The following is a 13335-nucleotide window of genomic DNA, read 5'->3' on the forward strand; positions in this document are numbered from 1 at the left end:
TTAGCCTCTGGGGTGGGGGTGGGGCAATCTGGCCTCCAACCCCGGAGCCGCCTCCTGAGTGCACACTCACACCAGCTGGTTTCATAACTGCAAAACCATGCGGGTAGCATTAGGTGAGGCTGGAGCTGCATGAGAGGCCTCAGGAAGTTACTTAACAATGATTTAGAAAGAGCACCAGACGATCTCAGGGCAAGCTTCCCAACAGAGCTCTCACAGTCACAGAAACGGATGATCTCAGATTCTGCTGGGCCCTTAAGCTCAGCTGTGAAGAGGCAGACAGGTGGATTTCTATGTGGTGTCTCCTTTGAAGGAGACAGACATGAGAACATCCCCATCGAGTGGGAAGCGTGCTCATGCACCGGCTTTCCATGTGCACACGGTTGGGGCTCCCAACTGTACTGCCACCTGGTACACAGGGAACCCAGCACACTCACCTCTTCTCTTATAGGCGACTGACTTGTCGATGTGCGACCGGTAGATTGGTCTTTCGGTTTTCCAAGAATATCTACACAAGGCAGGAAAGAAGTGGAGCAGAATGGGAGGTGACTGCCCAGACCCAGTCCAGAGACGGAGGCAGGACCCGGAGCTCAGGAGCTCTGGGCATTTGTCTGCAGCCTCTCAGCGCTTCCATCCAGAAGCGCCCATGAGAGCCTGGCAGTGAGAGCCTGGCAGTGAGAACCGGGCAGTGAGAGCAGGCCAGTGTCATGCTCCTTGTAGGAGACAAGGACCCTTCAGGAGCCATTATACAGAATACAGGAGAGACATTTCCATCACCACACACTCCCTTGCTATTTACCCTCACTACTGTTCTCCTGCCTCCGCCCCAATGCTCATCACGGAGGGCTGCCCTTAGAAATCTGATTTTGAAAACTCATACAAAATAGACAGTGCCAGTCTCTCTGGCACACAGTGCCAGGAAATCTACCCTCTTCCTGGTGAGAAGGAAGGATCCAAATTCTAGCACGCCAGACCTAAGAACATCCCTTCGCCAAGGCAATCTGATCTTGTCTAGGGAAGGCCAGTCAGGTGTGTTCATTGCAGAGGGGTGCTGGGCTGAGCTGGTCCACAGGGTCCCCACCCCCACCCCAGGGCATAGGCTACATTCCTTTAGTATGTGCTGGTGACCACATATGAACAGTGTAGTGCTATCTACATTCCTTTAGGTGACTGGTGACCACAAATGAACAGTGACATAACCAATTCTGGTCCAGGCAGTTAGTAAACTGCCCAGGAGGGGCTGCTGGTGTGAGACCAGATATCGATACGTTTCTAAGTTCCTGTCCATCCTCCCTGTGCTTCCTAAAGTAGGAGACTTCCAGAAACTGCAATAAAAAAAATTCACCCTGATGCAGGCCACTAAAAAAATAAAGACACCATAAGAGCAGAGGTCAGAGGGTCTGGTCTGCTTCTGCAAGTGTCCAGCAGCCCGAGTGACCCTGGAAGTTCTGGAAGGCAGAGGCTGGCTCGTCTCCTTTGTGCCCTCTAGGGCTCACAGTAGGCATTCAACTTAAGTGTTTGTTAATATGGAATAGGTGAATAAATAAGCCAACAAACACATTTAGCATCTGTACCCTGTTTCCTACTCTTACAGGGCTGTTATAAGAGTAATCTGCATCATATTTGCAAGGCCTGCAGGGTGGTTGCACACACCTTTAATCCCAGTGCTCAGAATGTAGAGGTGAGGTGAGTTCCACACCAGCCAGGACTATGTGGTGAGACCGTCTCAAAACAAAAACAAAAAAAGATAATATGTTTTGCAATGTGCTGCCAGGAGTGGTGGTAGAGCCCTCTAATCTCAATACTCAAGAGGTAGAAGAATTAGGAGTTCAAGACTAGCCTGAGCTACATGGTGAATTTGAGGCCAATCAGGGTTACATGAAATTCTGTCTTAATAACAAGAAAAACAACCACCAAATTATACTGTACAAACCCTATGCAGTCATTAGGTGTGGCATATCCAGTTCTTGGCCAAGTGCCTGGCTCAGAGGTACTCATGAAACAACCAGAACTTTCTGGAAAAGACACTAAGGAGCAGAAAGCCAGAAACACAAATGTCTCCATTTACCTATAAAACTCCCCTCATTCTTAAGTGTTAGTTAAGAAAACATATGTATTAAAGAAATGCTCAACATCCTTAGTCATCAGAGAAATGCAAATCAAAACGACTCTGAGATATCACCTTACACCTGTCAGAATGACTATGATCAAAAACACTAATGACAGTCTATGTTGGAGAGGATGTGGAGCAAGGGGAACACTCCTCTACTGTTGGTGGGAGTGCAAACTTGTATAACCACCATGGAAATCAGTATGGCGGTTTCTCAGAAAACTGGCAATCGATCTACCTCAAGACCCAGCCATACCACTCTTGGGCATATACCCAAGGAATGCTCAATCATACCACAAAGATACATGCTCAACTATGTTCACAGCAGCACTATTCATAATAGCCAGAACCTGGAAACAACCTAGATGCCCGTCGACTGAAGAATTGATTAAGAAAATGTGGTACATCATGAAACTTGGATGGAACTAGAAAATATCATCCTGAGTGAGGTAACTCAGACTCAGAAGGACAAGCATGGTATGTACTCACTCATAAGTGGATACTAGATATAAAGCAAAGGACAATCAAACTGCAACCCACAGATCCAGGGAGGCTACCTAGCAGGAGGGACCCTAGGATGACTGTGGGTTTTGTTTTGTTTTTTTTGTTTTTTTTGTTTTTTTTTTTTGTTTTTTTGGTTTTTTTTGGTTTTTTGAGACAGGGTTTCTCTGTGTAGCTTTGCGCCTTTCCTGGAACTCACTTGGTAGCCCAGGCTGGCCTCGAACTCACAGAGATCCGCCTGGCTCTGCCTCCCGAGTGCTGGGATTAAAGCCATGCGCCACCACTGCCCGACAAGTTTTGGTTTTGCCCAATCACTGGGCAAGCTTTAGTGAAACATTTCACTATTAGAATAAGAATTTGTACTGTATCAAGCTAATGAAAGGATATGCTGGCTGTACTTTCAGGAGGGGAGGCTAAAATCTTTTTGGAATATGGATCAGCCTATAGAAAAATGTCTGCTGTAAATCAAACAGTGAAGGGGAATATGAATGGGAATCTCACTTACACAACTTAAGTAAAACATCGCTCTCTGAACAGATGAAGATAGGCTTCTTCTGTATCCCAGAATCTAATCAATATTTATATGTATAATTCAGCTATTATTTGGCTTAAAAAGGCTTATTGGGAAATGTTATCATTTTTACCATTTTCTACAGAGAAAATATTTTCCAGTTTCAAATAACTCTGGACTTTGGAATTATAACCTGGTTTTTTTTGTTTGTTTGTTTTTGGTTTTTTGAGACAGGGTTTCTCTGTGTAGCTTTGTGCCTTTCCTGGAACTCACTCTGTAGCCCAGGGTGGCCTTGAACTCACAGACATCTACCTGCCTCTGCCTCCTGAGTGCTGGGATTAAAGGCATGTGCCACCACTGCCCGGCTATAACCTGTTTTTATGTTAAAAAAAAAAAAAAATTGCTGGGCGGTGGTGGCGCACGCCTTTAATCCCAGCACTCGGGAGGCAGAGCCAGGTGGATCTCTGTGAGTTCGAGGCCAGCCTGGGCTACCAAGTGAGTTCCAGGAGAGGCGCAAAGCTACACGGAGAAACCCTGTCTCGAAAAACAAAAAACAAAAAACAAAAAAACAAAAAAACAAAACAAAACAAAAAAAAAATTAAGTGGAAAATGCTGAAGGACCACTGAACTCAATGTTGTATTTACATATCTATATCAGTATAAAATAATGATTAGAAATGGCTGTTTAAAAAGGTGAAGTGCAAACGTCAATAAAACAAGAAGTTGTAGATTTTCAACACTGTACGTAAATTCCTTTGTTACAAATAAATATTTATGTTTCTAAAAAAACATATGTACACATAGACTGTTTTAGTAATGTTAGGATTAAGTAACAAATATCACTTGACCCAATTTAAGAACTGAGATTTTTCTCAAAGAGTAAAAAAATTCAAATTAGCTGGGCATGGTGGTGCGTGCCTTTGATCCCAGCACTCAGCAGGCAGAGGCAGGCACATCTCTGTGAGTTCAAGGCCAGCCTGGGCTACAGAGCGAGATCTAGGACAGCAGAGCAACACGGAGAAACCCTGTCTTGAAACAAACAAAAACAACACAACAGTGAGCTGGTCATTTAGCTCTATGGTGAGTGTGATTCTCTAAGACGTCTTCTTAAAATTATCATTTATTTTCTTAAGTGACAAGTGTAACAAGGACCCCATACGGTCAGGTCCTCAGGAACACCCATTACTAAGCTTTCCTTAGGAGTTGGGTCTAGATGGGTATTTCTTGTGCACTGATAATGAAGACCTAGACAAGTGGCTACCACCACAATCAAGGAGGCATTCCTGCCACCCCAGGCCACATGCCCAAAAGATGGGACAGGCAGGGACTGAGGTGGACACGGGGCAGGTGAGGCAGAGGGGGGGGACACGGGGCAGGTGAGGCAGAGGTGGACATGGGGCAGGTGAGGCAGAGGTGGGGGACACGGGGCAGGTGAGGCAGAGGCGGGGGACACGGGGCAGGTGAGGCAGAGGTGGACATGGGGCAGGTGAGGCAGAGGTGGGGGACACGGGGCAGGTGAGGCAGAGGTGGGGGACACGGGGCAGGTGAGGCAGAGGTGGGGGACACGGGGCAGGTGAGGCAGAGGTGGGGGACACGGGGCAGGTGAGGCAGAGGTGGGGGACACGGGGCAGGTGAGGCAGAGGTGGACACGGGGCAGGTGAGGCAGAGGTGGGGGACACGGGGCAGGTGAGGCAGAGGTGGACACGGGGCAGGTGAGGCAGAGGTGGGGGACACGGGACAGGTGAGGCAGAGGTGGACACGGGGCAGGTGAGGCAGAGGTGGGGGACACGGGACAGGTGAGGCAGAGGTCAGGGACACGGGCAGGAGAAGCAGAGGTGGGGGACATACTTGGCCCTCGCTTCTTCCCATTTTCGTCTTTTCTCATCAAAAGTTTTCTTCATAACTTGGTACCATTTTCTGAACTCAAACTGCGGCTTGTCTGAAAGAGATGAAATCCGTGCTTAGTAGTGGAATCCATCCATCACAGTAACACATTATCACACCTGAGGTTACTCCTTTCTTCCTTTCTTTCTTTTTTTTTTTTTTTTCTTTTTTAGGTTTTCCGAGACAGGGTTTCTCTGTGTAGCTTTGCGCTTTTCCTGGACCTCGCTCTGTAGGCCAGGCTGGCCTCGAACTCACAAAGATCCGCCTGCCTCTGCCTCCCAAGTGCTGGGATTAAAGGCGTGCGCCACCACTGCCCGGCCTGAGGTTACTCCTAAGTACAACATTCCCATGACAGCTCTTGGAGAGCAGGAGAGAGCCACAGTCTCCACACTGGCGCTCCATGCCACCTGTCCCTCTCCCCACGAGACCATCCTGAAATCTTTTTAGTTTCTCCTAGGCTTCAAAGGCTTTCTGCTGCCTCCTGGAGAAGGCTGCTACACAAATCTTTCCAACTGGCCAGTCTCAGCAAACAGTGCAGCCGCATAGGCCGTACAGCAGAGAGGAGGCCACCCAAAGGACCGGAAGGGCCGAGGACAGCTGAGAGTTGAGTCAACTCAAGTTCTCGGTCCCCAGGCTCCTCACGAGACAGGAGTGAAGGGGACGCAGGGGTGAAGGGGACAGAGGGGCGGTACCCAGGGCAGTGGAGAGCACATACACAAGCCTTGTGCTGTTGATGGGAAAGTCAAAGCGCTCTCTTAGCCACATCGACATAACTGGCCATCACCTCTAGCAGTGAAGGAGCATCAGACAATGTCTAGTTCAACCCTATGTACGTGTTACTGTGAGCACTGGACAGGAAGAAGTGTCTCACTTCACATATATAATGGAAAATGCATGAACTGAGAGTATTAAACTCAAACTCCTAAAACTAATGACCAAAAATCTTTCTACAAACAGAAGCCACACCTGAATTTAAGTATTCATATAGACACAAAACTGCACTGAGTCATTCTTGGGCTAGTAACTCTGTTCCACATCAAAGATAAACTCTCAAAAAGCAAGTATGAACTGAACCTGGCAGCACTGGACTGTAACCCAGTTACTTGGGAGGCTGAAGCAGGGGGATCATAAATCACGTACAAAGCGACATAAACCAACTATGGGCAGTTTAGCCAGACTTTGTCTTAAAATAAAAAAGCAAAAAGAGGCAGGGGTACAGTTCAGCCTAAGAGCTGGCCAAGCCACGCATGAAACCCTGCATTCAATCCACAGTAGCTGTCTGTCTGTCTATCACTTACAAAGTGCACACCAGCCAATCATCTAAGGGTTTATAAACAGTGGCAGTCTAGCAGGGACAGATAAGACTCAGGCCATCAGTTATAATTCCATGTGCTAAGTATCCTGGGGGAGTCTGGCCAGCAGCTATGGTGGTAGGCAGGATCAACTCGGGCTCTGGAAAAGGGTGGGGGTGCAGAGTGAGTGGGTGTGCAGTGAGTGGGTGTGGAGTGAGTGGATGTGGATGAGTGGGTGTGGAGTGAGAGGGTGTGGAGTGAGTGGGTGTGCAGTGAGTGGGTGTGGATGAGTGGGTGTGGAGTGAGTGGGTGTGCAGTGAGGGGGTGTGGATGAGTGGGTGTGCAGTGAGTGGGTGTGGAGTGAGTGGGTGTGCAGTGTGTGGGTGTGGATGAGTGGGTGTGGAGTGAGTGGGTGTGCAGTGAGGGGGTGTGGATGAGTGGGTGTGCAGTGAGGGGGTGTGGAGTGAGTGGGTGTGCAGTGAGGGGGTGTGGATGAGTGGGTGTGCAGTGAGTGGGTGTGGAGTGAGTGGGTGTGCAGTGTGTGGGTGTGGATGAGTGGGTGTGGAGTGAGTGGGTGTGCAGTGTGTGGGTGTGGATGAGTGGGTGTGGAGTGAGTGGGTGTGCAGTGAGTGGGTGTGGATGAGTGGGTGTGGAGTGAGTGGGTGTGGAGTGAGTGGGTGTGCAGTGAGGGGGTCTGGGGAGCAGGCCGAAGAAGAGTGCTATAACGCTGCTCCTCACGGGAGAATGGAGAGGCGCTTGCCGAGCGAGGCTGAGGGCTGTGGGGATACGAAGGTAAGCACCTCGGAAACCAAGCTGCTGCAGAAGCTCCTGGTCTGGTCTGGTCTGGCTAGCGAGCAAGAATTAACAACAGATGAGTCCTGACCCAAGAGAAACCACCCACGTTTCTTGGCAGCCACAGACAACACAGCGAGCTCTACAGACGGAAAGCACAGCACAAGGCCCAGTGCACACACGGACACGCGTGTGTGTGACTGTCCATCACTGTCCTCACATCGTTCACAACCACTCTGAATCTGACCGACACAAAATGCACGTACCTTCTCTGTGTTTTTCGTTATACGCTTCAGCAAGACCAGAGTAAGACCTGGAGACGAGACACAAGGCGACGTCTTTGGATGGCATGTGGCTGGACACTTCATTTTTTACTTTATTTTGGTTTTCTGAGACAGGGTCTCACTGTGTAACTCTGTGTAGGCCTGTCTCTGTCTCCTAAATGCTGGGATTAAAGGAGTGCCCTGCCACACCCAGCTTGGACAGCTAATGCTGACTTCTGAGGAGAGAGCACTAAGCTGGAGAGGCTGTCACTGTCCTGGCAGAAGACAGAGACCTTCAATCCTTGGGACTTCTAAGAGGGTGAACTGAGAGATGTGCTGCCAGGGGCCTAAAGGCATCCTGATACGGTGCCAGATTGTTCTTTATAATGTGATGTTTTAAAAATCAGAACTGTGTGGGGTGATGAGAAATGCTGCTAGCCCAGAACCAGGCATGACCGGCCGGCCGCCTGTGGCCACAGCACACCGGACTCCACAGTCTGCGGAGGAAACACAGGGTTCCCGCAATCGGGTCACTAGCAGAAGCAATGGTGTCAGTGTGACAAAGAGCCACCTGCCATGGGCTCACCACTCTAACTTGTCATCCAGCAAAAAGAGCAGTTTCAACGCGACCACGATGACAGCCACAGCCTGCACATCGTATCTAACTGTCCTTTTCTTTTTAGCTATAGGATCAAACGTCAGAAAATCAACTTCTCCGATTCCAGTCATCTTCACCACTTGGCAGGTTAAGCTGTGCATTTCGTCTGTTGGAAAACAAAACCGTCAAACACAGGTTACATTACCTGGCTCAGCAGGCCACAGTAACGTGCATGTTCATGAACTATCTGTACACATCTGCTTTGTTAGTAAGGCAGGAGCTTGCTATATAACTCAGATTGGCCTCAAACTCAATGACTCTAATGCCTTAGTCTCTGGAATGGAGGCTGGGATTATAGGCTTGCAACACCTTACCCAGAAACCTTTTATTTAAAACATGATGCCATGCAGGAATTTGGAGAGCAATATTTGATAAAATACTAAAAGATGAGGCCAGTGTAGAAATAGCAATGGGTGAATCCTGGCAAGACCTACTTGACTTCCTGAAACATTTATGCGTGGGGCACATTTGGGTCTCATAGCAGACAGGTACGTACCAGCTTTGTGCTGCCCCATACATGTGCCTTGCCTGTGTCTCTACAGCAGGGGACACTTACCTGTGTGTGAGGAACGGACCTCCAGGCAGCATATGGCTGTTGGGTGCCATGGTGAGCCGTGGAGGCTCACAAGCTCTCAGCTATATGCTGTGATTCAGCACAGGCCGTATCGACAGCATGAAAGCCACATAACATGAGACTTAAAACCTGAAACCCTAGGACCTTCCCAATCAGGAGCCACATGATCAGAGTCACACAGCCTCAGCTTCCTCACCTTTTTTTTTTTCTTAAAGGACAGGGTTTGGCTTTGTAGTTTAGGATTGGGATTACAGGCACGAACCACCAGACCCAGCCACAGCCTCATTTGTGAAGTGGGTTATGAGAGAATAAAGTGAGATTAAATGTGGTTATACAGATGAGATCCTCTGAAAGTTCCCAGTTACTAAGCAAACTCCTCACTAACCTACATATAACAGGTGCACCACAGCCCTCCTAACTGAAGTAAACAGCCTCTGAAGAGAAGCATGTAGGAGCTCACAGAATCGACACGGGTCTCTGTCCACTGACCTCACTCCCTGCACAGAGCAGACGGCACAGGGGAAAAGCGGACTGTGGAACCCGACCCCTTACTAGGTTTGTGTGACCTCAGACGCCTTACCCGACCTGAGCCACGACACTGTCTTCTAGTTATGAATGTGACGTGGACTAACCTGCCTAAAGCACCTGGGTCAGTGCTGACTGATCCCCATCCCCATCTGTCCTCTCCATTACGGACTGTCCCTAGCTCCCTCATGAGCCGGGCTCCCATCTGCTCATCCCAGTGAAGGTGAAACCATCAGCTCATACTCCTGATCAAGAACTCATGAAAACTGTCGGCTCCCGGCCCCAGTGGGTCTCAATTTTCCCAAAGTCTGCACGGTCGTCACCTGCCTCTGTTTGCACAGCTCTCTGGTCCCCTCACCTCCACAGTTCTTCCCCCATTTCGTATCACCAGCCTCTCTGGGCTGGTTTTCACGTCACAGGTTGTGGCTATACCAATGGCTTCTCAGAAGACCTGGGTAACACCAGCAGGCTTCCCGAGGTAAGGTGGTTCCCCCAAGCCTTCCTTCATGGAGGGATGGTTTGTAATGTGAATGCCAACACACAGAGACTGTCCCACCGTAATCCGAACTGCTGCTTCCCCTCACCTGCTACACTAGGAACCCAACACAGGCCACCTCAATAAAGCAGGAGAAGGGAAGTGACGTGAGTGCGGTAACTCAGCAACAGTCACTCCGAGGCTGCGCACGGTGACTGACACCTACAGTCCCAGCAAAGGCAGAGGCAGAAGGATCTCGTGAGTTCTAGGCCAGCCTGGTCTACATAGGGAGCTCCAGGCCAAGACGACATAGACAGGCCCTGTCTCAACCCCTCCTGCACCCCCCCCCCAAAAAAAAAAATCCAACCGGACAGACAGCAGAAGTCCAAGCCTTCTTGTCTTTCTAGTCCGGTATGAAATGCGGGGGGCCTCGCGCCCCAGGCCGCATCCGGGTTGCCTGGCACGTGGTCTGCATGAGACGGCTGAGACGCTCATCAGGCCTCACTGCCCTGAAGAGCTCACTGGGCTGTCCACACTGTTCTCTGTGCCTCTGGGGACTGGAACTTGCAATGTTAGCAGGCTGTGTTCTGAATCAGGGTCCCCCTGCTGGCTCAGTCCAGCCCTGAGCTCTTCCCCCAACCTCTCAAGGGCTGACATCACATTCGGCCTGTATTTTTGTTCTGGATTAGAGTTCGTTATGCAGTCCTCACGCTCTCAGGTGAAGAGAGTGTGGCTCTTCCACGCAGGACACCAGGGCCCACAGAGACACTTGCTGCTTTACCTGCACTCAGTCAACTTGCCACGGAAGCCGCAAGTTCTCCCAAGTGTAAGTCACACAGAAAGAGAACTCTGTTTCTGAGCATTGTCCCTTTAACCAGTTAGACGGTCTGAATTAAATTAAGGAAGCATCTGAATTAAGTTCCTGTCACTATGGACTCCCTCAGGTGGCTTGAGTAGCTGCAGCTGAAAGGCCTTCTGTTCTGCTTCAGGAACTCAGTAAAGCCTCCTCCCCCACACACCGCCGCTCACCAGGGAGATTGAGTTCCAGTAAGTACTTCATGCACAAGACGTTGGGATGAAGGTAGCAGTCTTCAGTTATATCTGGAAAACGAGGCAAATCCAAAAATATGGCGACTTCAATCATATTTTTATAGATGTCTCCATAGTCAGGCCAAGACTGAAATTTTAAAAAGACATAATCAGGGCAGTAATTCTTGCAACATAAATTATTTTAAAAGCATTTTAAAAAATATTTTCTTCGGGCCAGGCGGTGGTGGCACACGCCTTTAATCCCAGAACTTGGGAGGCAGAAGCAGGTGGATCTCTGGGTTCCAGGCCAGTCTGGTCTACAGAGTGAGTTCCAGGACAGTCAGAGCTACACAGAGAAACCCTGTTTCAAATAAATAAATAAATACATAAATAAATAAAACAAAAGTATTTTCTTAAAATTATTTTAAAGGTATTTTCTGACTTAAAATTAATCTGTGGGGTAGGAGGGCAGCCAGAGGGATGGCTCAGCAGTTAAGAGCACTAGCTGCTCTTTTTGTTGTTGTTGTTGTTTCAAGACAGGGTTTCTCTGTGTAGCTTTGCGCCTTTCCTGGAACTCACTTTGCAGACCAGGCTGACCTCCAACTCACAGAGATCCGCCTGCCTCTGCCTCCCGAGTGCTGGGATTAAAGGCCTGCGCCACCACCGCCCGGCCTGCATTAGCTGCTCTTGCAGAGGACCCAAGATCAGTTCCCAGCACCTGCATCAGAGAGCTCCAGCTCCAGAAAGCCACACCCTCCACGGGTCTCCACGGGAACCTGCATGCACATACATACACACGAATAAATCAATCTTTTAAAGCAGTGTGTGGGTTGGTAGGATGGCTCAGTGGGTATAAGTGCTCGCTACCAAGCCCGAGGAACTGAGTCAACCCCTGGGCCCACACGGTGGAGGGAGAGAACTGGCTTTGACAAGTGTCCCTCTGAGGTCCGTATATACCACACAGCATGTGCACTTGGGTACCTGTACCTCCCCCGACAAGATCATCAAATAAACAAACGCTATAAAAACATTGTGTATTTATTAGACTTGGGCACGGCAGTGCACACCTTTAACCTCAGCACTTGGAGAGCAGAGGAAAGCGTATCTCTGGAGTTCAAGGCCAGCTTTGTCTACACAGTGAGCTCCAGGCCAGCCAAGGCTACATAGTGAGAGCCAGTCACACATGAAAGTATTATGCATTCATTAAATACAATTTAGAATATGGAGAAAAATATGAAAGGTGAATACTCATAAATCCTTACTATTCACATCTGGCCATTTTAAACAATCATTACACTAAGCTAAAATGCCACACAGTTCTACCTGGCTCATAGACTCCATTCTGCCTTGCTCATGATCTAGTGAAATCATTACTTCCTGCCTTAGATATGGAGGAAAAAGAAAATCGAGACTCAGCTGAAGATGCACTGGGCGAAAATACAATTCAGTGGCATTAGCAAGGCTGTAGGTTCAATTCCCAGTATCATCAATCAATCAATTAATCAATTAATCAATCAATCAATCAGCTTGAGTCACAGCATGGTCTTAACTGCTCTAACACACAACCCTCCTTTCCCGTATTTTCCCATTCATTGTCAAATCACACAGACAGGAGTGCCCACAGTGACCTAACATTCATGATCCCATGAGGGCAATAACACCATCCTCTAAGTCTACAAGTTAAAAATCTGCAGCACAACTTCATACTACAGCTCTTCACATAAAGGCATGTATAATCTTCTTTGAAATTTTAGAGAAGTCTGGAGTTTTCTAGAGAACACATTCTGCCCTTGGTTTTTATGCATATCATTTGTCCACATGAAGCTTATGAACGTGCCTAGTGATATGAACAGTGTCTCATGGGATTTCAGGAAAATCGAGGTTTTCGTTACAGTGGGGAATGTGCTAAGGCTATCCTTGACAGAAATGTTGCAAGCCTGTTGGGATACACATACTAGACATTGTATAACAACACTGTTTGTAAAAGTCCAAGCAGGAAACAACATGAATGTCTGTCGGGGCTGGGACAGGTGAGTAGATCTTGGTATCTCACAATGCAACAAGAACCAGCAATAAAATGCATACTCTACATGCAACAATGTGAGTTTTCAAAATATAAAGTTCAAAGAAAGATGCCAGATGTGAGAGAGGACGCAGTGTGTAAAAAGAACAGGGCTCAACAGTCCAGGACCTAGTCTCGTGCAGGTACATGAGGATAGCTCCAGGGAGGGCCGGCTCATGGCTAGCGAGAGGAACCCGGGGCAGATGCTGGAGGCTGAAGGCATGACTGTGAAAACCCACTGTGTTGCACACGTTTATGACATGTGCATTTCCCAGATGTCAGTTTACCGCTGTGAAAATGAGAAGGGGGAGGAGGCCAGACAGTACCATCTGGGCAAACTGCTCTGCATCAGCTTCGCGGGGAAACTGTCCAACTAAGGACAGTAGCACAGGAAACCCACAAAATCCCCAGTGGGAGGTGCCTGGCTTCCAAGCCAGCACTTCCCCGAGCAGGTACTCCACTGCTTCCTCTTTTTTCCGGGGTTGGGGGGGGGGACACATGTCCTGCCACTGAGCTAGCCACTCCTCCGTCTCCAGTCTTTCTACTTTCAGTGGGCTAACCATTCAAACCTTCTCCCTCAGTAACGGAAACCCTCGCTCCCCAGTGGAGCTCAGTCAGGGAAACGGAGTTGTTTAGAAAGCCCTGCCATTGAGTCGAGACTT

General features: G+C 48.7%; 1 protein-coding gene across 3 annotated transcripts in view; it reads right to left on the reverse strand.

Annotated features, from left to right (window-relative positions):
* The window catches only part of Taf1b (TATA-box binding protein associated factor, RNA polymerase I subunit B), a 65205-nt gene that overhangs the window by 1897 nt on the left and 49973 nt on the right, over positions 1 to 13335 (reverse strand). For 2 of the 3 annotated variants that reach the window (XM_059248228.1, XM_059248230.1), the window contains 5 exons: positions 10612 to 10759; positions 7937 to 8114; positions 7354 to 7400; positions 4968 to 5058; positions 435 to 505 (listed from right to left, as the gene is read on the reverse strand). In XM_059248228.1, coding sequence (XP_059104211.1) covers positions 435 to 505; positions 4968 to 5058; positions 7354 to 7400; positions 7937 to 8114; positions 10612 to 10759 — 535 coding nt within the window. The remainder of the gene's footprint in view (positions 1 to 434; positions 506 to 4967; positions 5059 to 7353; positions 7401 to 7936; positions 8115 to 10611; positions 10760 to 13335) is intronic. The other variant, XM_059248229.1, reaches the window with a different exon arrangement.

Source organism: Peromyscus eremicus, chromosome 22 (genome assembly GCF_949786415.1).
Source record: "Peromyscus eremicus chromosome 22, PerEre_H2_v1, whole genome shotgun sequence".
NCBI lineage: Eukaryota > Metazoa > Chordata > Mammalia > Rodentia > Cricetidae > Peromyscus > Peromyscus eremicus.